General features: G+C 36.0%; 1 protein-coding gene across 1 annotated transcript in view; it reads right to left on the bottom strand.

Annotated features, from left to right (window-relative positions):
- Positions 1-3558, bottom strand: part of LOC124451029 — a 31507-nt gene extending 27949 nt beyond the window's left edge. Inside the window, exon 1 of the mRNA XM_047001661.1 lies at positions 2809-3558. Within this exon, the coding sequence (XP_046857617.1) occupies positions 2809-3297 (489 nt within the window). The 5' untranslated portion in view covers positions 3298-3558. The remainder of the gene's footprint in view (positions 1-2808) is intronic.
- Between the last annotated feature and the right edge of the window lie 23392 nt (positions 3559-26950).

The raw sequence follows: 26950 nt of genomic DNA on the forward strand, positions 1-26950 counted from the left end.
TAAAAATTTAAGGACGCTACTTTCCAAAACATCAAGATGTACGTTTGGCTAAAATGTGGGTATTGTCGCAGAATTCACTGAGTTCGTCCAGAAAATTGATCTGCACTCTGATTCGGTTTGTTTTATGGAGTTTATTAGCAATGAACAATCTACACAATCTCCCCGACTATTACAAATTTGAGTCTATTTATATGTTTATATTTCGTGACTTACGTGCACTACTACAACATGAATTAATTAAGAGAGAAAATACTTAGGAAGTGTTAAGTATATACACCTTAATTTTTAATTATAATTTTGGCACACATAAAACTGTGCATGGGAACTTAAAATCTGGCATGCAATAAAAAATATAAATGAAATATCCTAAATTATACAACAGGTATAGTTAAATTCTCATTTTTAGAAATTCCGATTTAGTGACAAGCACAACTAAATAATTCTTTATAGAGTAAAAGTTATGCTTCTGCAGAAAATTTCACAGCTTGCATAGGAACAATGAAAGACTACCAAAAAGAAAAGTAAAGAATAATTAACAATGCAATGAACGCTTCTAGACGTCTAAAGAAACTGAGTTTTAAAAATATCTCATGATTCCCTCCTTCTAATACTAAAGGCGCTCCTATTTGAAATTCAGACCAGTGCTCTCACTTTTCAGGAATTATCCTTAAAATTAGGATTTACTAAATGTTTTAAGGATATTTTTAAGGATGTTTATACTTTAAATTAATATACACTTAATAACATTTAATTTTTCTTTACAAATACAACGTTGACAAACTTGAAAACAGCAAAAAAAGGAGGAAAACCCATGAAAACACTTTTTGAGCCTATGTGATCAGGCATTGTAGTAAATTTTACTAATTTAAGGAATTTAACGAAAATTTGAGGAATTTTTAAGCATTTTCTATGGAGTTAGGAAATTTGATTGTGATAGCACTGTTTCAGACCATACCAGCGTAAGCATGTGGCATAAAGCAGTCAATCAAAAAGTCATACAGGACTTTGGATTTTATTAATTTAAGAAAATCTTACGCATATCTAAGTTTGTTCATTACACAAGAGCTCATGAAACACATGGCTATTGTCATCCTTTTACGCTAGCTCAAGACAGATACAAAAGATATTGACTCTACTTCACACACCAGTCTCCACAAATACTATTTTGGATTAAGTGCGTACGAAGACAAAACAAAGACAAGTATGTTTTGTCTACAACTCTGTCATTCATTCATACACTTAAGTATAATCTGAGCAAATATAGAAACAGAAATAGTTTTTGTAACTACTATTAGTAACTAGTAAGGAGTATCTTGACTAGTTACTAACTGTAAGTGTGCAAGGCCATTTCAAAACTCCCAAAGGCAACACTTTATGCGCGAGAGTCTCGCACAGTATAATTTACTCATCTCACGATAATGAATGGGGTTATATAAAAAATCGCCTTCCAGCATCAAACACAGTAATTAGTACTTTCGTCGTGTGAAAACTTGTCTATAAACGAAAGATGTTAGTATGCTATTTGTAATCAGAATCTGTTAAAACCTTTTCAGTCTATTTCAAATACGACGGAAATACGGGGGGGGATGATGTATTGTTAAGTTCCCAAATTATTTGCAGTATCAGATGTAATTTCTTAACAACGACGGTAAATTCTACTGATGTCTCATATGTGATGTTCGAGTAAAATCAAATTTCGCGCGGAACACTTAACCATCTCCAAAGTAATGCTGAAACTTCTACAACAAAGAATCCTTTAAACAAAAGCATTGCTGACATTTGATGAATTTCGAGGGCAGGAAATAGCTTATTAACAAACCGACGCTGCTGCAATATTGGATGGTATTTTGCAAGATGTCGGCCTAATATCGCGAAATTTTTTCCCTTGGCAAATTGATTGTTATGTATCTCACAGCAGCTGACAGTAAACTCAGGGGACGTTATATGAATTTATGCAATGAATTATAGCAATGCTGTGAGTTGTTTATTTATAAAATGTTACAACACGAAACATGAATGTCGCGCGAAAATAACACGTCTTTCTTTAATAAATAAGAAAATATTTTCAAGTACAGTTATCAACATTGTTCCTAGAGACTTCAGCGAACTCGCGTAAACAAATAGTTCTGATAGGAAGTTTTGAGTTGAAATTTCAATTTAGGACGGTGTGAAATATCCCCAGCAAAGCTTTCTTGTTTACTTATCAAATGTTACAACTCGAATTTCGCCTGGAAAATACTTCGATTTCTTCGAATAATTAAACAAAAATGCCTTCGCAACCAGCCATTAAGGAGCCATTGTACCTGGAAGCTTTCTTTAAGTCTGAAAATTGTGAAGCAGAATCAATAAGGAGTAGGAAGTTTTCGACTGAAATTTCAACTCAGGAGGTGTCAAATTACCCCGGGAAACTTTAAATGGATCCGAGATAGTATTTACAAACTAGATAAGGTCTACAATTTGTATATTAGTCAACCAGTTGGAAAGCAATAATTGAGGTTTCTCACAAGATTAGCCTACCTAAAATTACGTGCATATTTGCTATGGGTTTTGAGAACACGCCAGACCAGAAATCTCGTAAAGTTAACGTCCTTCTATACCGCTTTTCTTAAACAAGATTGTGAGCACATGAAATAGTGCAAACATTTAAACCGTTAAATACAAGCAACTAGACAAAAATATGACGATTGCGGATATCCGCCAAAACGAGAAATTCAGTGAATCAATTAGACAGACACGCGGAAATGCATCAAACCAAGCAAAAGGATATACTCTAGAGACTTCTAAACGGCATAGGAAGTACATTATTACCTCGAGGCTTGAACCAGCTTGGAACACATAACACAGATGGGCATTCTTTCGAGTGATATTTATACCAAAACATTTATCGAAACCCCTCAGAGATTCCTGTGCACACAAAGCCACAATGTATAACGGCACTGTCAGGATCAATGCATGTCCACCAACTCTGGAAATCTTTAAAACTCCCTCTGTGATAACAAAGTCTACACGACGTGGTTCCGTATACCCTTTCTTTACACGCTTCACGCTTTCCAAAAGCAGCGATATGGACTGAACTTCGGACACTTGACAGTATCCCAAGTAGTCAACGATAAAATGCAGCTCTTGGTTTAACGTATTTTCGTCAATGGAACTTGTCCTGCTACGAAAAGATTCCTCAAGAAACGATTCTTCTGGGCTGTTAATATCGTTCTGCAGTTCCTTGCCATGTCCAGATGCCGAGCGCTTCGAGCTCCGATATGGTTTACTACCAAGAAATCTTCTAAGCTTCGGCAGCATTTTGACACCAGTTGAAATCGATAATTTTATTATGAGCAAAGTATAAATAGTATCTCACAGCCAGGTATGAAACTTGCAATATACAAAAGCACGTCAACTACACAAATACAAACATACAAGCAAGCATTCCTGGGCATAACATTCCTGAATATACGAAGAAGCTTATGAAACAGCTCGATGCGATTTAGGAAACGCAACTTGAATGAAACGACTTCTTTCAATGCGAAGTCTACCATTCAATCGCTGCTCTTACTATAAACAATTTACGACCCGCATTGTCGTAGAATTCAATAACAACAAGTCTGGCGCTCTTTGTTCTTATTGGTCGACTGTTTTGCATCTCATTATGTCAGCATGCGACGAACACGTGCAAGTTAGCAGAATATTAGAAGCCTTGTTAGGATGAATATATTTTTCTGACAAAATATGAGGCGTTTTTTAAGCGAACAATTTTGTGACTTTCATTCAAGTGAGTAGTGCTTATCTTTTCTCGATGGGTCACTTCCGAGATCAAACATTGCGTCGAATGTGCACTTAACTGTGTATACACAAATCAAGCGCGCGCTGCACGCTTAAGATTGCTCAGCCAGCATTGAATATTTTAATGTAACAATACAACATTGAGCATTATCAATCGAATGCAGAAATATCATGGCAATAAAATTTTGGGCAACAATATCGCAAAAGATATTCCGATGTTAATTTGAAACATGTTTAATTTTGAAAACACTCTTAAGCTCTTAGGCAAGCACGAAAAGTTTGTTATATTGTATGTGTGTGTCGTTGCACGTGTTTGGAATATTGGAATGATTGGCATGGCCGAATTCCATGGGAAAATGCGACATCGAGCGTACAATATCATATAGCGATGACAGATAATTCACAACAACACAACACTTTTTTACTTTATTGTAGCATCGCTTGAAATAGGGAATAAAATATTTCAACTAGTTGTCGGAAGCATCATTTTATGGCGTGATAATGTAGTTTTCAAAATTCGTGAGACCAAACAATATGCAAATAACTGCTTAGAGCGCACGACAACGAATAACAGATAGCAAATCCGCTATTGTATTTTGCTACCTGGAATCTTTACTAAAGGTTGATTTCCATTCAGTCGAAATTGTCGCGCGATCGACTTTTTGCGATCACCTTCTTTTGAATTGTATGCAGCAGTATGAAACTGTTCTGGTCGAGAGCTTACAATTGAAAAGAAAGTGATCGGAAAAAGTCGATCGCGCCACAATTTGCACAGAATGGAAATCAGCCTTTATTTATTAATTCATCTTAAGTTGAAGTTCGCTTCTGGATAAAAGGAGATGTTTAAAACGCTTCGGGGGGAAATAAGTCCTAAGTTATCCCCAAGGGTCCACATTCATATTTTAACAATGGTGAAATTTAGCCAAGAATCATCAAGTTGACTACATAAACATATTCAAATATCATGAATAAAAGCATGTCTGGGCATCACACATTACTTTTGGATATCAAATCGACAAAAACATGTTTTTACTGGCAACATGACAAACTAGTCGATTACGAGTGCGTCAAATATTCCTAAATAAAGTATAAACACAATAATATTTACATGTGTTAAAATGTCTACAAAATGTGATGACGTGCATTGGGGATGAATGAGTAACAAAAACGAGATCAGTCTTCACAATAACAAGAAAAATACAAAAACTAAGACAATGTGTGTCGGTGCAGGTAGTGATGAATGGGTAAAAAAGAAAGAGAACAGCCTTGTGGTGAATTTCGTTCAATTCCCACTATCAATTTGAGGAAGCTCGATATGAATAATGAAGTTAACTGATCGTGGTTTAATTTTCAGATCTCAAAATCACCTCATTCACATCACGAAATTCTTCAACAACCTACTTGTTGAAGAATTTCGTGATGTGAATGAGGTGATTTTGAGATCTGAAAATTAAATTCCTCACGCCTACTTGTCAGCTCTCCTCAAAATTAACATCACAATTTCTCTGATCTATAACTTTACTGGAATGTGTTAACGTCACAACACACTCCCCCTAAATGTATGTTATTTAAAATAAAATTTTAATCTTTTTAATCTTTTCTTGTTCACGTAAACGTAAATAATGAATAATAAGGTTTATCTCATACTTTATCATTATCTTCATATGAAAGTATTCCTTGAGACTTTTTGTCTCCCTGAACTGCCGCTACCCATTTAGGTCTGAAATCTCTTGCTTATGGGTTTAACTCGACTTGTTTCTCTACATCGCAATGTGATTCCATTGGATAGAGAAATTGTATTTGTCTTTCCAGATATATCTTACCAACACGACGCCTGCCTGCCCTCACTACTACATCTCGACCAAATATAAGGTCAGTGACTACTCCGATCTTTCAATTTCCACGGTTCTTTTCTTCTCTCTTTCCTTCTTTCAATTGCATATGCTTTACCTCTACCTCTTAAATCGTGTATTTCTCTAAGGCCTGTTTCAAACGTCGAACTTTACATGCACCGAACGCATTAAAAACAAAACAAAATTAGATAAACTTCCTCATTATCTTTTGCTTTACATGCGTTCGGTTCATGTAAAGTTCGAAATTTGAGCTAGGCCTAAGTGCCTTCATATATTCTTTTCCCCAACGCAGCCAGATGGAATCTTTACACTTTTTTACGCTCTCTTTCTAAGATCGATGTCTATGATTTCTTCACTTGGCATTTCCAAAAGATAATTTACCTTTCCCCATATATCATGATATTTGGTGTAATCAACGGTAGCTGTAAATCATTTTCACAGTACTTTAACGGTCGATTATTTAATACTGTCTGCATGTCTGACATCACATATTGTAACTCTCTGTCTAAGCCCCTACGACTTTGTAAAATGAATTCTTCACTGACCCAACTATTCTCTCAAATAATCTCAAATTGAACTGCAATCTAAATTGATGATCCTATAGAAAGCCATGAAATTTTTCATCCTTTGTGTCTTTCTTGATCCACTTGGATGCAGCGTGGAAAGTTTTTCCATTAACTTGGGCCGACCACGATCAGAACAAATCTCTTCAAACTTGTCAAAGAATAGTTCACAACAAGGATCTGGTAACAGCTCAACATGAAGCCCTCTCGTCAGGGCACAGGTGCATATAAGGATGCAAGACTTTCGTTCATCTTTCTGTGACGGTCTACACCTACTATTTTGAACGGTGTTGTGCCTTTGGTTCTCTCACTGGAAAGATTACCGGCAAGTGGGGTCGATTCTGACACTGCATGAAACTCTTGCATCTGTAACAATGATGCAATACCTTCTTTGCAAAGTATCTTAACTTTGGAATCCAACATGCATACGTTGAGAACTTTACTCATGATACGTTTGACTCCCTCGATGAGCTCGTCTTACAAGTACAACCATCTCCGATGATAAATGTTTTGCTGGAAGATACATACATCGGATATTCTCCTTGGATTTTTCCCTTCCACACATAAATTCCATCTTGATTTTTTTTAAGATTGAGATTGAGATTGACTAAGTTGTCAATTACTGAAGCATTTACAACATGCTAGAACTCGTACAGTTATGGAGAGGACAAAATTTTCCAGCATACCATCAATGAAATCAATTTCTTTGGAATGGTTACCCTCATTAGTTCTTTCACCATTCGACTTTCTGAGTCTGAGATCTCGCTCGGCTTGATTTATACTTGCTTCGGCCACTTATATCAAGCTCATGCACTCAACCAACTGGGACCTTTCATCCAGGTTTCGTTGATCTGCAAATGTTTCAGTGTACCGCTACTACCAATGTTTGCAGGATTTTCGTAGGTTGGAACGTACTTTCACTTCATTTGTTTCTCATTAACTTTTTTCGCACGATTCAAAACAAACTTCATGTAGTTGCCTCCTCCGTTTATCCATTGCAGTCACACGGTTAAATCATGCAGTCTAAATGTAAAAACTTTTAACAGCGAGATAACTAAGGACTTTATACCAAATTGGAAACCATATGACATCTTACATGTTTCAATCTTGGATAAGTTATATCACGTTTTGGCACGACATCTAAAGATGCTCGCATTGGAAAAACCATGGATGTAAATTGCTGTAGTCTCAACTCTTTTTCGAGGGATGCTTCTTGGAAAATTTAACTCACTTGGCAAACTGCTCAACCATTTCTCCCAATGCTTTTTGAGCGTTCAGGCAACTGGGCATCCCATGTGATTTTCCAAACATTTCAAACTTTTGTTTTGGTTGCGACATAGACAACGTACTTTCATGCTTGTTCAATCCCAGTCGGAGAATTTTAGTTTCCGAAGGCTTAGTTCCTAAAGCATCTTCATCCCAGGTAGACTCCCCTTCCTCTACGTTATCCTTTCAAGTGCGACCAAGTTAGAATACCACTTGTGCCACAAAAATTGTCCCTTGCTGAGAATCTCTTTTCAACACTTTGGACATTGCTCTGCAAATTTCTCTTATATGAACATTTAAAGTTCCTCCAAGTAAAAATGGGTTCAGACTAAGTTGGAACATCAATCGAGTCATACGATGTACGACTATCTTTTGTGTTGCAGATCGTTTATACATAAGAATCTCATTATGTCTCGATCAATCTCTCTGATAACTATTTGTAAGAATGCCTGTTTGATATCGCCTGTTGAAAGAAGCTTTCTTATTCGACTACGCAGGATTACATCTAAGATTCTTCTCAGCAGTGGTGGTCGTTAACGTCAGTATCAAAAACGATCCTTACTTTAGTAGACTTGGCTTTCTCATTTACGACATATTTTTGCGGAAGATAATATTTGCGACCTCCTCGTGGTTTCTAAAGCGCGATTTCAACCACTCATCTTCTTCCAATTGATTTACTATGACGAGCTTTCATCATTTCAGGCTGTTTCTCCAACGGGTTTGTCAAGGACTGAAACCTCCACTTGGCAATTCTGGGTGATTAGACTTCCATGGAAGCGATATTTCATACTAACCATTTTCACGCATAGCTAACTGTTCCAACCGGTGGTACATGCATTGAGTGTAACATGGTATGCTCCCGTGGTGTTGTACTACATAAAGTTGATTAGTTATGCAAGGAAGAATAACATGGAGTTCAACGTATTTCCAGTGTTTTCTGGTTCAGCAACGTGTCCAATATTCCCAGTATTTTTCAGCATTGTTTTTCAAACGATCATTAGATACAAATGAGTGGAAAAAAATCAGTGGCTCTCTTGGAATATAAGATAGAGTGATGGAATGCTTTTTCTCTAAAGCTGCTTGTGTATCAAAATTAACATTAGGTGTGCAAAAATAATTTGCAATCTTTCATGCCAATTATCATATTCAATGTATGGTTGCACATTCAAAGTTTCAGTTTGCACATTCAAAGTTTCATTCAAGGCTTTTGCGCATAAAGTCAAAATAATTACCGCTGACGAATTTGCACTTTCTGAATTTAAAATGACGGAAAACCCAGAGTACAACGTTACGGATGGTACATTTATTAAAGAACAAGTATGTGAAATGTTGGAGGAACTAAACCGCCAGTTAGCCTGTGAAAATTTTAGGCAGGATATGCTGGATTACGTTTCAACTAAACGTGAAAGAGTCTATAATATTTTGATGCTGATTTCTCAGTTATTTAATATTGAGCACTGGGTATTTGCACGTATTTCAGAAGCAAACATGTGGTAAAAGGTGCATGGCATGCAAACACTGAAAAATACAGGCAACCTGAAAAAACTTTTAATGGAGTCGGTGGGCGACCTCAGTATAATATAACTAGAGAACAACTAGAATATTTCATTGAGTACGGTTTTAAGGCTAGGAAAATGGCTGCTCTACTCGGAGAGAGTCGTGCAACAGTTCAAAGACGGCTACAATATCTCGAACTTTCGACATCCCTCTGTTACACCGCACTCTCCGATAAGCAACTTGACATTGTTGTCAGGGATATCAAGCAATGCTTCTTGCTAAGTGGATATAGAAAGGTTCTTAGAGTATTACGTTTAACGGGATAACGGATTCAAGAGCACCGGGTTATGGAAAGTCTGCGACGTGTAGATATTGAGGGTGTAATAATGAGATCCTTAAAAATGAAAACAATAAATCGACGAGAATACAAAGTTTATGGGCCTAATGAATTATGACATACTGACACTAATCACAAATTGATTAGGCGAGCTTCTGCATGTGAGATTAGGGGAGATTATGTGACTTTCGGGGTAGATGCATGGATTAAAGCGAAGTGCACTTATAATTTTAGGTGGAGGCTGGTCATCCATTGTACGATTGATGGCTTTTCTCGCGCTATAACCTACCTTAACACCAAGATATATGTATGCTTAGTCATTCACAAAAGAGTATTAATCGAGGTAGTCACATTACAGGTCGAAGCGTTCACAACCAGCAAATTGAGAGGTTGTGGAGGGATGTATACTATGCAGTTACATTCAAATATTACTGGTTGTTCAGGCACTTGGAAGAAATTAACTTACTTGATGCTTCAAATGAAATTCATTTGTTCTGTCTTAATGTGGTATACATTCCCCTCATCCAAGAACACTCTTGGACTTTGTTCGCCTGTGGAACAATCATAAACTATAATCTGTAAACAGCAAGACACCTCTGCAGTTGTGGATTAGTGGCCTGTTTAAATGGCAAACAGTGAACATCGGGTGGCAAAAGAAGTTCGGGAACCAAGTACTGAGTTTAGTATATCCTTAGCTAGTATCTTTAGTAATGCTTTCTCATATGAAAAGTTTTGTGTTTGAAGTGGACCTTTCAAAACACGTTATGCAGAAAAGATGCCTTTGTGATAATATAACATTATGTTGTGATAATATAACATTAACAATTACAGGAAGAGTTTGAAAAGTATGGTGTTGACTGCATTGGACCAACACCATCACAAGAGTGGGGAGCTTTATAAAAAAGAGATGGCCAAGGAGTTGTTGTCCCTGAAGTGAAACAACCATTTGCAGATGATAACTTTAACGAGCAATTAAAGCAAATTATTGATGACACAGAACCCTCAGATTTTGGTGCAATGGTCTATAAAAATGTTCTTGAATTTATGGTAAAGTATGAACCGTGAGTACACTACATTCAACTCATGTCACATTTGACAAAAAAAAATATAAATATACAGAAATTTTTTTTAAAGGTGAAATGACATAAGCTTATCAAAAACATAAAATTTTCTTGTGAAAGATACTAAAAAATATAAAGTACTGTCTGAAACATTACCAAAATCTACCATAACCTTGTGCAGGAAAGGTTAAAGATGCCTTGCACGCTTTTTTAAATTGTTCATATGTCTTATGGATTGCTGGGATTGTAACCCTATTAAAACAGGTATCACCTTCTAAAAGAGATTTCTTCGGATCATTGGCAAAAATGACATCAAAGGCCTTCTTGTCATCAAATAACATTGACCCATGAATATAAGCGACGTTGGAAAAGTACAGCCTGAATTCTCATCTAAAAAGATATACTTTTATCACATGAAAAGGTTAATGAACTCTACAAAGCAGTACATAAGTGAGCACATGATATGATGTCTAACATATTTGCTACCATTTTCATACTAGACAACTCACTTTGAAAGTTATAGCATTAGAATACGGTGTGCGAATTAGTTGAATAAAACGATGTGCAATTTTTTTGGCTAATCAATTCGATATTAGGCTAATTATTATAAAGCGCTAATTGCTAAATTAATTATATTCACGACAGTGTTTTTCTTTACAACCGCTGATCCAGTTAAAAATGTATGAGAGAATTTTTTTGCGCATGTAATTCTATCCTCTTTTTTGTGCAAACTTTACAGCGCAATAAATTCACCTCTTGGCCATCATCTTAGTGCTCAAGCGAGTCAGCATTTAATTTTTCCATACATTTTTTTACTGTAATAACTTTGGTAGTAGCTACAACCTTTTGACAAGGTGGCAAGAAAGACAAAAGTGAAAAGAGAAACACAGAATATACTTTTGCTTTCTGATTATTGACAGTAACATCCTTGATGTGAACTTACAAACATGATATTTATGTCATATTACAAGCATATCTAAAAATGAAAACATCATATTTATGTCATATTACAAGCATATGTAAAAATAAAAACATCATATTTATGTCATATTACAAGCATATGTAAAAATAAAAACATCATATTTATGTCATATTACAAGCAATATGTAAAAATAAAAAATATGGCTGCTCAAGATTGCCAGTTTGGCTTAATAATTTGAGTACTAGGCTTTCTCATGTTAAGCTTATTTAAAATCGAAATTCCCTTTAGTTTATTTTTAAAACTTGGCTTATTTAAATTTTTTGTCTTCTTTCAAGAATCAAAATGAAACTGTTTCCTGATTTTAGCGACAATACTCAAAACAGGTATTTATGTACAAATAAAAATACCTCATCAATGGGATTCTAAAGTGTTTCTGACGTGATCCAATGAACCATTTTTGTCAATAAACATAATCTTTTTTCTCCAAGGCCAGCTTCCTTCAAAATTCGTTTTTCTTCTCTCGATAGAGCGAATTTTATATTTTTGTCCGCCAAACATACAAAAGTATGTGTCCATGAAACTTATGTTTATGATTTTGAATAGGCCGCAAATTGTATTTAAAAGCATTTTTACTATTCGATGGTTTTGCTGTGGTACTTGTTGCTGGTCGCATAAAAGGAAACATTCAGACAAGTCCAACTTGTCTTGATGGAGTTGATGCTGTTGTTTCAGTCATAGCTGATTTATTTACATTGGTAGAGTCGGATTAATATTTAGACGCGTTTCCAGAGTTCTCCGGAGTAGATTTCAACATAGATACAGCTTCAATTATCAGAGAAAGAGCGCGAGTAAAATTATTCGTATTACTTTTGTCACGCGCCATGTTCTTCTTTTGTTTCATACGAACATTCGCTCGCTCATGATCAGCGGAAATTATGCGAAAGAGTCTACGCTAAAACATTGAATGTACAATTGACCATAACTTTGAATGCACAAACTGAAACTTTGAATGTGCAAACTGCAACTTTGAATGTGCAACCATACATTGATTGTGGTAATTGGCATGAAAGATTGGAAGTTATTTTGCACACCCAATGTTAATTTTGATACACAAAGAGCTTCTTAGTCGCATCCTCAAATCTAAATCTCTCATTTCTCAAGAAAGCGTTTTCGCCTTTACTGCTTCGTTAGATGTAACAGCAAAAAATTTGACAGGAGGAATCTATATCTGATTATTGTGGTGCCTGAAATTTAATTTCCCAGTCTAAGCAATATGAACACGATCGGAGCTATGGGTATGGAAATTTTAATTCAATAACTGAACAGCGAAATAAAGTATTTATTACTTTTAAAACCTACAAATATTAGAAAAGCACGAAGACGTGTGAGCATTTTGCACGGAAAGCCACAAAAAATGCCGAAAATACGAAAAACCTTATTAAAAAGTCCGGACATAAAAAACCTAATAGACATTTCCGAGTTTTTTTAAAAAAAAGAACTAAATGAATGCGTAAGGATGTGCTTTTTTATGAATGATATTTTAAAAGTACCTATAATTATTATCAAATATAACTCCAGAAAAACGGGGGGGGCTCAAAATGTTGTGTAATATAGCAAAACACATCATTGTGATTTGCATCATTTTATTCACAGCACAAGGCCGTCATGCAGAAAATTTGATCGCGCAAAGCAGAGGCGTAGCCTGGGGGGCAAACTTTGCGCCTGGGGGCAAACTTTAAAATTGGCACCCCCTCCTGCGTGTTTAATCGCATTTTCTTTTACAATACATTATATACCTTACTGTATACAGAAAAGCAGTTCACATTTCAATGGACAATTATTTTTAAAGAAGAAGCAATATTATACAATTTATTGCATATGACTCACTCAGTCATTGTCAAAGATAATTCACATAGTCTACAATAGATTTATTTTTCTTGATTTCACTGCTGCAAAATGGTAGATCACGTTACTGAAATCTGTTGCTTCCAATGTTTCTCTTTCAACGCTAAGAAGAGCAAGATCACTGAGACAATCCTGTACCAGTGATGCACGCAGATACGACAAAATCAGTTCAATTTGCTGAACGACCGTTCACAACTTGCAATTGAAACTGCTACTGTTAACAAAATTTGTAGTGAAATTCGCAAATTCGGAAATACGTCATCTCCATAAAACACAATAAAACCAAGAAGATCCAAGGGAGTTTCTGGTAGAGCTTCAGTTCGGTTACGGAGCAGCATTCTGCAATCACCAATTTCCATGAAAAGTTCGTAGCCATTGATGTCCGTGTTGTAGAAATTTGCAAAATCTACACAATTTCGACGAATTGCATCCTCATCTGTGCCAGATAGAAGAATCTTATCGTCCAACAAAAATAAAAATTTATTGTTCAGGTCTTTTAGTCGTGAAAAACGTGTTGACATCTCATGTTGAAGCCCATCAAATACATTCTTCATAACGCGCACAATTTCTTCTGATGATGAATGTCCTGCATCTCTTGCCAGTTCTCCAGGCATTCTCTTAACACGCTTGATTCTTCTGTCCACTTCAATCCCCCAGGTCGAGCATTTTGCTTTGGCGTTTTCTACAACAGCTTGGCTCAAGACATTACCAAGCGTAGCAAATTCTTGCACCAAAGATTCAATATCAATTGCAGCTTCCTCGAAATTCATTGTAGGATCCTATAGGCGCTTCTGTACCAGATCAATTTTCCCAAGAACTGCATTCCAGAATTGTAATAAAACGATGAAATTAAAATTCAATACGCGGGCATGTAACTGCTGTGCACCACTTCTGAAAATCCAAATCCACAAATCTTATGACCTGAGAAAGTTGCTCACGATGTCCTAAATCAGGAGTTGAGTCAAGTAAGATTGCGTAGTAGTTGTTCTTCCTGATATCACTTAACAATTTGCTCTTTACAGTTGATGCAAGTATATGAATAAATTCATTCTGAATTTCGGATGACAAGTAGGAAACTGATCCCGGATTTTGTTTTGCGTGTTGCATGGACGTGTTTTGCCAATAGTGGGTCATACTGAGCAACGAGTTTGATCGGCGCGAGAAGTTTCCAATATTTTTATTATTTTGGGCATTCAAGTTTTCCTCATGACCTCGTAGTGCCAAATTTTGTGAAACCAGAAATTTAATACAGCGAGTATTCATTGTAATATATCCTGCCAGCGTTGTTTTTCCAAATGAATCTGCGCTTGAACGACTTTGTCAATTTCTGTACCACCAAATAGCCGTCGTTCAGCTTCCTTCCATTTAGTAAAAGCCATGCGATGACTAGGATTGTTTTCATGACATTTTAGTTTTTCTGGCTTTCTCCACTTGTTGAAACCGTTTTTTAACTCAAACGCAGCTCGCGAATTTGAAGTCGACAATGTAAATAGTAGACAACAGAAACAGTAGGCAGAATATAACATCCATGACCGATTTAATTCCTCTCCATTCACCAGTTGACGTTTAAACGATGCCGATGTATTCAAACTTTCTCCGTATACTGATGATAGATAGTCTGTATGCTGAAAAGGTGAGGATCCGAGAGTAATTATTTCATTGCGAAGAAATTGTGATACTCGCGGAAGCTTTGTCATTTCGTCAAATTCTAAGTAACCAACATCATGAAACTGATACAGCAGTAACCACATCATATTGAGTACTTGTATTTGCAATTTCTCTATCACAAAGTTCTTCTGCTTCATCTTCCCCGTTACTATCAACAAGCGCGTCATTATGTTGGACCTCTTGGTCTTCATTATTTTCGGTGTTTTTTCCAGTGTCTACTTCGGCTTCCTTTCTTCTTTTGGGACCTTCAGCACCAATTCTTTTTCTTCCTGACATGACTAAAAAAAGTAAAAAAAATTTCATTATATCACTGAGTGCAGTGTAAAACATTTTTTATCTTTTATGTATGTATATATATATATATATATATATATATATATATATTTGAAAATTGGTAACCCAGGCGTATTATGATAATGATAAGGATTCTCTGGATTTTATTTTGAAATTTTTATTAAGCTTTCAACTCGGTGCTTCGAGCCTTCGTCAGAATGTGCGAATATACTATTTACAAAGATTTTGTAGGCGTTTGGAGCGTCTCATTGGTTGGTTAGTAGTTGAGTTGATATTATTGGATGGTATAAGATGCGTTGTCATGGTTTCGGGTGTATGGATTGCGAAGATACAGACGAACCAGTAAAAATAGTGACATTACCATATATAAACGGAACATCAGAAATGACATCAAGACTACTCCGACCATTCAAAATAAACATCGCACATAAACCAACACACAAACTCAAATCATACTTCACTAAACATAAAGACCGAACAACGACATTTGACACAACCAATGCGGTCTACATGATACCATGTAAAGATTGCCCCAAACAGTACATAGGACAAACTTCCAAGAAAATTGAAACAAGACTCACTGAACACAAGAATGCCATCAAACGACGCGACCCAAAATCACTACCAGCAGAACATACCTACGATACCAGCCACACATTTGACTGGACAAAAACACAACTTCTTGGACGCGCACAGACAAAAACACGCACGAGAATTCAAAGAGGCATGGTACAGCAAAGACAACAACACAATAAACAGACATATTGACATCCCCATCATCTATTCACAACTAAAGACAAAACCAAGACAACAAACTAATAACACAACGACTAAAATAAAACACTCAAATTTCATTAACGCAATCCATACACCCGAAACCATGACAACGCGTCTTATACCATCCAATAATATCAACTCAACTACTAACCAACCAATCAGACGCTCCAAACGCCTACAAAATCTTTGTAAATAATATATTCGCACATTCTGACGAAGGCTCGAAGCACCGAGTTGAAAGCTTAATAAAAATTTCAAAATAAAATCCAGAGAATCCTTATCATTATCGTATATATATATATATACAAAGTGAATATACAATGTGCCCTCAAAGCTATCACCATATAAAAATGGTGACTACTGCACTTGGGACACAGGACGTACGGTTACACATTATATGGATAATACTGTAGAGTCACGACAGTGCTCACACCTATAAAAGTGAGTTTTGCGTATATATATATATATAGATCTGGAATGATAACAACAATACATTTTATAGATATAAAATTGAGCCAAAGTCCTAGTCTCTTGAGCGGTTTGTACAACAGTTCCAGTCTTTCAAAGTAAAATATTCACGCAATTTGTACGTCAGTTTCATTCCCCTAACCCTAACCCTAACCCTAACCCTCTAACCTCCCCCTCTTTCTCCACCCTCTTCTCTGCCTTCCTCTTTCCTGCCCTCACCCTTTCTCTGCCCTTCTCTGGCCTTCCTTTCTTCCTGCCCTCTCTCTCTTCTTTCCTGCCATCTTCTCTGGCCCACCCTCTTCTCTGCCCTGCCCTCCTCTCCACCTCCTGCCCTGCCCTCTCTCTGCTTTAGGTCTGCCTTAGAGTTGGCCTTAGGGTCTGCCTTAGAATCTGGGTTAGGGTTAGCGTTAGGTTAGGGTTAGGGTTAGGGTTAGTATCGCGGTTAGTGTTAGAATCGGGGTTAGGGTTAGAATCGGGATTAGGGTTACTATCGGGTTTAGGGCTAGTATGGGGGTTAGTGTTAGTATCGGGGTTATGGTTTGTATTGGAGTTAGGTTTAGTATTGGGGTAGGGGTTAAGATCCATGTTAGGGTTAGTCTCGGGGTTAGGGTGAGTATCGGGGTTAGGATCCGGGTTAGTGTTAGGATCCATGTTAGGGTTAGTTTCGGGGTTAGGATTAGTATCGGGGTTAGGGTTAGTATTGGGATTAGGGTTGGTATCGGGGTTAGGGTGAATATCGGGGTTAGGATCCGGGTTAGTATTAGGATCCGTGCTAGGGTTAGGATCCTTGTTAGGGTTAGGATCCGCGTTAGGGTTAGTATCCGGGTTAATATCCGGTTTAGGGTTAGGTTGCCAGTTACGTTTATGATACCGGTTGGGGTTGTATCCGGGTTAAGATCTGGGTTAGCATCCAAGTTAGGATCCGGGTTTGTATCCAAGTTAGGATCCAGGTTTAAGATCTGCCTTCTGCCCTCTTCCCTCTTTCTTTCATTGCTCCCCTGCCTTGCCCCTCTTCCTCTACCCCCTTCCTTGACCCACTCCGGTCCCCCTGTCTTTACTGCGTCCTTTCCCTCCTGCCTTCACTGCGTCCTTTGCCCCTTGCCGTTCCTCCCGTCTTCTCCTATCTACATCTTTATCCCCCTACTTTGCTTTACACTACTAACCAGGAACACTTAACCTGCTTACATCCTTACCTCTCTTTATACATCCTTACATCCCTTCCTTCCTTTCTAACCCTACAATGCTCCTTCCTTCTTCTTTCCCTTTCTACGTCTCTACTACTACTTACATCCTTGCTTTCATTGTCCTTGCTTTCGTTCTTCCTTGCTTTCCTTGTTCTTTGCTTTTTTGTAAGTACAAGTACATGTATAAGTATAAGTATAAGTACAAATATAAGTGTTATAATATCATTAAATACCATATAAACACTATAACTATTAAAACCGAGGTCTGTGCAGAGAGTATTTGAAACAAATATATATAAATCATAATTCAAAAGAAATGTGGGAGAAATTTTTAGATTAATATGTCATGTGTTTATCCTGCTTTCTTCCTTTTGTCTACCCTCCCTCCCCTCTGTTCTTTCCTTTGTCTACCTACCCTCCCTTCCCTACGTTCCTTTTTTCTACCTACCCCTCCCCTACCTATCTTCCTTTTGTCTACCTACCCCTCCCCTCCCTACTGTTTATCCACCTACCCCTCCCCTCCCTACTGTTTATCTACCTACACTCCCTCCCTACCATGGTTCTTTTGTCTACCTCCCCTACCCTCTCTAAGTCTAATATCATCTATCCCACATTTCTTTTGAATTAAAAAACATACACTGCCATTATAAATTTGAGTACAAATGGCAAAAGCATAAACTTATAAACAACATCACGACAAACAACACACGAGGCCAACTCTTCGCCAAAGGCTATTTTTTACAGCTGAAACTTTACTACAGTGAGTTCGTTGTAACTCTCAACTTGTAACGAGGAAAAGCCAACTGAAAATTACACTGTATGCTAAAAAGACAATACAATAAGAAAATATGACGAGAAAATATTCAAGCAAAAATTTTTCTTATATCGAAAGGTAAATTTTCAAACGGTGTCAGACAGTGTTTGTCTTTTCATGTCATTTCAGTGGATTTAAAAATCTGTTTTTCCGAAGGAAAAAGAAACTTGAATATCCAGTTTCATAAAACATATTGAGTCTATAACTCGCATTTTTACTTTTTATAGAGCGATTGTATTTTTCATCGATTCTTAAGAGTGCTTGAAATACTAAATGGTTGTCATCTCGATATCAATAATTGAATATCCTTAAAGACTTTGATATATTTTAAAGGAAAACCGCAGCGTAAGAGCAGATCGACTAAGTTCACCTCCCCTTGCTTCTCGATTTATCACTTTGATTCACTTTCCGTGAACCTTTTCATTCCAAAAATTTTGTTATTTTTACGCTCTGATCAAAATCCGAACTTTATCATTACCAAGGGACAAATGATTTAAAAGAATTAAAATGAATACGCCACAGACTAGAGCCTGACGTGTCATGACGAATGATGACGACAAATATTTTTTGGCTTCAGTTTTTGGTTTCGGTTATCATTCCAGTTATTTAAATGTCGAGTTCACTGCGTCTGCCACAACCACTGCTGCGATCTTGCTTGTGACCGGTTTTTTACCCTTGCTATAAAAATTTTGTAAGCCTCATTTTGGCGTCCCTGTACCTTGGCGCCCGGGGACATATGTACCCCGGCGCCCCCCTCTAGCTACGCCTCTGCCGCAAAGCACAGATATATTAACATGTCTATAGTACTTATAAATTTATATATCAGCAATTTATTTTCGTCAAGTCATCAACTTTGTATATTCATTGAACGAGTCAATTGACCAAGGTAAGCACTTTTAATATGTGTAGATGACTTGCCTTGTTTACATTTTGCTGTCAGGCAGATTTGGTCAAGTGCTTTCGGACAAAACGAGCAACAATGGTTAACAAGAGCACGTCATTTGGTAATTGTTCTTAGGAGTACTTTTACATGACGACATATTTTCTATCGTGACATCAGTTGACTATTGCCTTTATGGTTTAGAGCTTTTGAATTGAGCTTTTGTCAATGACTTTAAAACAAGCGGGTGAACCGTTAGTTTTGCATGAATGTGATTTTAAAAGATTTTGATAGATAGGTGAATTTTATGTCGGTTATGGGTGGTTTGTTCCTTATTCTGATGGACGATTGACGGGAAGTTGCACCAATTAATGTATAGGGAATTGCATCGAGGGCAAACCTTCGGTCTCGGGCTTGCACTGATTAGCTCAGGAATTTTTCTAAAGGCCTACTCGGATTTTATAGGAGTTTGCACAGATATAGCATATCTCATTATTTCTTAAATGTAATTTACTTTAAAATTTGATATACTTACACTGAAAGATCGCCTCCATTGACCCTTGTCAGCGTTTGCATGCAGCAACAAAGACAGAAGAATAGGAAACGCGAGAGAAACTCTCCTGTTAAAAGGTTGAGAAAGCATGTATAGAACTTGATTATGTTGAATGTGGTATCCGTGGGTAGCAACTTGTGTTACGATTTTTTTCATCTGTTGAAGAAACAATGTGATGAAATTGATGTATCTTGTAATTAGCATGATTTTATCACGACACTTTTTTTCCGAACACAAGGCAGTCATGCAAAAAATTTATCCCGAATGCATAGCTTTATTACTTATAAATCTAGTCACGAACAATTTATTTTCATTGAGTCTTCAACCGTGGATATATATAGAACAAGACAATTGAAAGAGGTATTGAACAAGTCAATTGAAAGACGTAATACACTGTTTAATATGTATTGACTATTGACTTTAAGCTAAAATAAATCCACCTCTAGCTAAATGCTGCAATTTTTACATCTAATAAAAATTATCATCGCTCCTATTACTGTCACTAATTTTGATATCACTAATTTCGATATCTATAATCTTTTGCATGCTTTAAGGCAAATGTGAAAATTTATAGTAATAACAGTTGACTTACTAAACTGGACGTGATGTTTGGCCATCTTTGTAGTGTACTTTTGTGATTGAATTCGTGAGCTAACAAGTTGTTTTTGCTATGTTTGTCATGAACGGGTTGCTTTATGAAATTTTTATATTTAATTACATTTTGTAATTGCTTTTGATATTTCATACATATTTTTCAAAGAAATCATAGAATTAACTGAAAATCATTTCATAAATTCCTTGTGTCTTGTGGTAAGAGCAATCACAGTTTATGATCATAAGGTTTCTGTTCTAAACATGAGTTTGCCATAGGATTAAGAAAAGTTATCAAGTGATGTTGCTATAGGTTTTTTAAACGTACTCAGGTGAAAAAGAGAGTCCTATTTAGATTTGCTCGTACTTTTTAAAAAGTTATTTGGCAAACATTGGGAAGTGTTTGGTATGTTTTCTGTGTACATGATTTAAGTTACTTCTCAATGAAATTTAGTCAAATTAATTTGTCGGTCAATAATCTAAATTATATATTCAATAGATTATCATATAGAGTTTTAGAGAAAATTGGTAATGAAAATTAACGTATATTGTGATTAGCATGATTTTATGACGACATTTCTTTCACAAACACTAGGCAGCCATGCAAAAATTTGACCCTGCAATACATATTATTGACAATAAATCTATCAAACTAATTTAAACAATCCTGTTTTGTAAGACGTCTGTATATTATTTAATTTACATATTTGTGAAGTTTGCATAGCAAAAATAATGCGTTAACAAATGCAAGCCGCAAATTTTTTTATTACACTGGCTACACCCAAGGCAAACCCGACTTTAAAATTTGGATTATCGTATACTGTCGCGAGATTACATATATACACGCATAAGGGTCGCGTGAATTTTGTTGTGCTATTTGGCAACAAAAACCAACCACTGTTCTCGAGTAGCCCGAATGAATTCCTTATAGGCGCTTATAAGTTCATTTGACATACATGTAAAGTTTCTCCTTTTTTGCAACTGAGTAATTTACCTCATATTTGATTATCCATTTTTTAATACTAAGATAATTGATGATAAGAGTCCTGACACAAAGGAAATATACAGTGTTGTGTATTTCCTTGTTTTGACCAACTCTTGGTGATACAGTTAACAAAACTGCAAAAGCAAATGGGATTTTTAAAATTGGAAAGTAAACCTCATGCTTTACAGTTTGATATTTCAATGTTCAAATTAAGTGGATAGGTAACTCGGTCTCTCGGGTACTATGTTTTAAATGCCTTAATTCGATATTTATTCCTCTATGAGCTGAATTCATCTCTCTATTTCAGTAGAAGACGAAATGAATTCTTTGAAGTACGTCATGCTTATGGCATTTGTTCATTTTCCAAAAACAACATCTGATATTTTCTTAAAAGAGGTCGAAGAACCAGGTAATTCATTATTACTATAAGGGAAGAGGGAGCGAAGTTATAAAATAAAATTGAAATATATAGCCTGATTTTTGCAAGCATGTTATCTAAGTTAAGTCCTCAATTATTGTTGAGGCCCAATGAACTGAGACAAAAACTTTTTATATTGGTATACAAGTAACAAGATTGTTAAATTTTTGCAAATGACTCGTGTGATCGAAATGACTCTAAGTTGACTGTCTACAGTAAAAATGAGACGCGAATTTTAGACTAATTTGTAAAGACAACAGTAGATATGCTTTTATAACTAATGCATTTGTCACGCAAAACAAAACTAAAAAATGGTTATGGCGTCGCCAGGATTGGAAGACTTCATTCCCAAAATTCAACCTTAACCCTAACCCTAACCCTGACCCCTAACCCTTACCCTAACCCTAACCCTAACCCCAACCCTAACCCTTACCTTTGCTCTCCCTAGGCCTCCCATAGCAATACCACTGCAGAATGGTAAGACTTGAATGAACTTAAAATCGTAAGTTCATTTGGCTCTAGCATGCCTCATTTTTAAAAAAATCGCAAAAAAAGCTCAAAATGAATGCATTGCCAAGGTAGTATTTGTGTTTTGACACTTTTACAAGAGCAGGTTTTTCATAATTACTCCTTTGCTATAGTATATATTGACTTTGCACGACCTTTGGATGACCTCTATAGATATGCCCAACGATTGTCGTTTGCCGTTGTCGTTTGTGAAAATTAATATGCGTCTAATATTTTGACATTATAAAAAAAAACACTTGATAAAGTTATGTTGGATAAAGTAAAGGGCTATCTCTAAGAAAATCAGTTAGCTATGAATTTGACCAGCTATATGTTTTGAGTTTTAACAAAACCTTTTAGAATTTTCCTGCGATTTTGTCGATACGTATATGTATGTCACAATCGTATAAAATACACGGAAAGTATGTATACTTTTGGGAATGAATGTTAATGAAGCCAATTATTTCTTTTTGTTTTTTTTAGACAGACCTTTCGGGGCATACAGATGCTCACGTACCAATGAAAGAATGGGAATTCTTCGTTTACAGTGCTTAAAAAATGAGAAAATCTGCAAATATTGTGATCCCGATTCTGTTTGCTTCATCAAACGATGATTGTAGTATATTTAATTAAGTACATTTCATTGAAACTAAAAATTAATATATGAAGTTATTTGTTCAATGTTTAATGATTGGATAATATAATATTGTTTCGCATAATCAATGCTGTTCTATTACTGTATTTGTAAAAATAGCTGATATTTTGTTCATTTGTGAACAATTAATTTACTAAGGGATTATATTGGTAATTGCTCTTGTGTAGCTACTTTTATATGGTGTGAGTTCAATTATGAGATCATTTGACAACTTTAAGCTTTGTTTGGCCGCAAATCTGAACACTGAATTTTCTTAATAATCTGTAATATCCTAGTTGTAATCATTTCAACTTCTCTATTTTCATGTTTGTAAATGTAGATCGTCCAGGTTGGTATAGTCCTGAGAAGGACTGTTTTTGTTGTTGTTGACTGACGTTTCGACAACCTTAGCGGTAGTCATCTTCATAGTCAAATGAGGAGTAAGCGTCAGGTTAGCCGTATTTGTTATTTGGTTTTTACGTCATTGTTTTGTGTGTACAGGAAATGTGTGGGTGTCAATTGTGTATTGTCATTGTGAATTAGTGTGAAGTATGTTTTTAGTTGTGATGTGTTGCACACTATTGATGTGTTGCTGCACTATTGACTGTCCCTAAAATCGAATGACAAGGTGCAGTTTACAAAATAAACTTCTCCCACTGCCACGCCTCCTATATCGAGGAAACTGGCAGGAGCTTAAACATAAGACATACTGAACACAAACGAGCTACAAAGAAACAAGACAAAACTAATCACATTGCCGATCATCACCGAATCACAAAGCACAACATTGACTGGGACTCGGCAAAAGCATTACTTACAGTACTGACTATAGGCAACGGCTTACATTAGAAAGTTTGTATACTAACTTGGAACAAACCCCCCTGAACAGATCACAGCAACTACCGGCACCTTACAAACCACTTTTTCACAGTACAAACAAACGATCAACTAAAAACATCACACTTCACACTAATTCACAATGACAATACACAAGTGACACCCACATATTTCCTGTACACACAATACAATGACGTAAAACCAAATAACAAATACGGCTAACCTGACGTTTACTCCTCGTTTGACTCTGAAGATGACTACCGCTAAGGTTGTCGAAACGTCAGTCAACAACAACAAAAACAGTCCTTTTCAGGACTCTACCAACCTGGGCGATCTACATTTACAAACATATCTAAGAGTGTTAAAACGTCGAAAAGCTAAAATAACGATATTCATGAAAACAAGACTGAATACCAGATTTTTGAAATCGACGCCCCAATATTTACAAAGTAAATTTCCCTAATGAAGTTGTGTAGCATTATGGCCAGAATCTTAAGTCGTGGGGATATCCTTTTCATTAAAAAGGCGAGAAAGTCTTAACAGATCATTAAGACAGCTCTAGGAAATTAAATTCATGAATCCTTTAATCAAAATAATTATTTCTAAAGGCCCGTTTACACTATCCGATTTGACGGATCCGATTTTGTCAGATCCAAAAAACGGAGCGTGTGAACACATATAAAGTGAGCATCCGACAGTCGGATTTGTCAATCTGAAAAGTCGGATGGAAATAGGACTTCCTCGACATTCATCCGAGGAGATCACAAAAAGCCGACTCGTCTCGGACCGTTCACAGTCCATACTTTCCAAGTTTCATTTGGTACAAAAGATTAGATGTGAAAAGACTTGCATGGACACAGGAACAACAATATGCAAAATAGATCGATAAATGTACTGGTAACATAAATGTTCGCTCCCACGACTTTAAATATCTAAGCGAATACAAATATCACCAAACTGAACGTCTGAACAAGCAGTCAAAAGTCAGAAGAGAAACAATCGTATCCGACAAATCAGATCGCGCGAACAGGCCTTAATACACTTATTGTTTATGAGATAGTCAGTGGCTCCAATATTCGAAAACAACAATACAACGTGCACGCTGATTGGTCCTTGAATGAGTTTGCATTAGCCTGTGCAAACCGATATGAGCTCAACCATTGCGTAGAGCTTAATCAAGAAATCAATTAAAGAGAATTTGCAAATCAATCATTAATACATTTTTATAGGAAAAATTAAGACATTTCTGTTAAATTTATCTGTTTTGCATTACTACATGCTATCATGAAAAAGAAATAAAAGATGTTTTTCATGTTTGCAAAGGCTTATGCAAATCTCGGAAACGTTTGTGAAACTATCAACCTTCGCTCTAGGGTTTGCACCAGAGCCCTCTATAGTATAAGAGTTGGGACATCTATTGTTATCCGTTTAGCTTACGTTGATTGGGCAATATTGATCACCTGATCAATTTCCGCCATTTTGGTTCCTAGTTTTGAAATTTTAGCTTGTGTTTATATAGCAATTGCTGCTAGTAATACAGTATTTTGAGATAATATTGCGTTTTTTTATGGATAAGTGTGTAATAACTGATTGTTGAAGGCTACTAAATGTCATTACATATCGCATAAATCGAGGATTACGAAAAAAATGAAAGAAATGCCTTTACGTCGAACTTGCGAAATTTGATTGCGTATGGTGATTGTTGTGCTGAACTGCTTTTGATATAAGGTTCAATTAACTGACTCAAGTAGAGAAACATTTTTGGGCCAAATAACATTGCAAAGTTCGTGCTGATGCAGGTTCAATAGTTTTCTTATTCCAAAGCTTGTTTTTTAATCGAAGATGATTTCTCATTATGTTCTGAAATTGGTCAATCTACAAACCTCTCAATTCTCAGCCACTTCCATACTAAAACAACTACACCAAATCACAGAAACTCTTATGATTTTCCATGTTGTATTTTGTATTTTTAGTTCATCATTTAAAAATGAAGTAATTATAATTAGGATATTCAATGAAACAGCTGAGTACAATATATTTTTGGTATTGAATTGTACAAATGTACCCTACTTCTGTAGCTCAAAGTAGAACATTACTTCTCTTCTAGACTTGTTGATGATATTTTAATTGTAGGTTTTGGTTTATAAGATCACAGAGGCATATCTCCATAATTTCAGCTATTTGGGCTTTTTAATGTATATTACAACTGTTGCTGCCTTTCTCATATATATTAAAATATTGCCGGCTTTCTGATATATTATAGCTTTTTGATATATATATTTCACTGGCAATACAAGGCATAGAATTTGAACAAACGGGGCTGAGCTCCCTCCAACACACCCCTGTTTGATCATTAAACACATATAGAAGTTTTGTCATTCCTCAACCAATAAATTTAACTCTTTGCTAAATTAAAGATTGGATCAGACTCATATGCTGTATAAAAGACTACAAACAGTAGCATTTATAGCAAACAGACTGCTCTTCAAAAACAGAAATGTTTCATATTATAGAAATAATATATTCATTTCAAAGAAATGCTTCACCAAAATTTTCAGCAGAATCCCTAACAAACTTTATTAGAAATAAACTTTAATACTTTATAAAGTGATAAAGGCGAAATAACTTCATATAAAGGAATAAAACGTTTAAGGTCAAATGCATCTTGGTCAAATCATTGCATATTTCAATAACTAAAAAGTAAAAAAGTCTGTCATTTTCTGCTGAGCAAGAAAATTTTGCGATCTTTCAGAATAAAAAATATCATGCTTGGATTAAATTGGGGGGGCATAAATCACTCACTACCACTAAATTGTTACAAATCTTGAACACAAATCTCTCCGGACCAAATCTGCATGATTACTATGATTCGAAGTTTCGAACAAAGTCTTGTCCAAGTATTTGATAACACTGATGCCAGGATAACATTGCCGCTTGCCACCAAGCTTAAAGATCTTGAAAACTTGTTACAGAGTCGGAACATAAGCCGAGAAAACACGTTCACGTACGAAAAATACTTCTTACAATGGGTCACGATCAATTTGAAGCACGAACTAGTAAACCGCAAACGAAGCTCAAACCAATGAAATTAAATCAGGTCTGCCGCAAATCGTTAAAAAAACGCAAAGAGCTTGCTATTATTCCTAATATATTTGATAC

Source organism: Xenia sp. Carnegie-2017, unplaced genomic scaffold (assembly GCF_021976095.1).
Source record: "Xenia sp. Carnegie-2017 unplaced genomic scaffold, XeniaSp_v1 HiC_scaffold_24, whole genome shotgun sequence".
Classification (NCBI taxonomy): Eukaryota; Metazoa; Cnidaria; class Anthozoa; order Malacalcyonacea; family Xeniidae; genus Xenia; species Xenia sp. Carnegie-2017.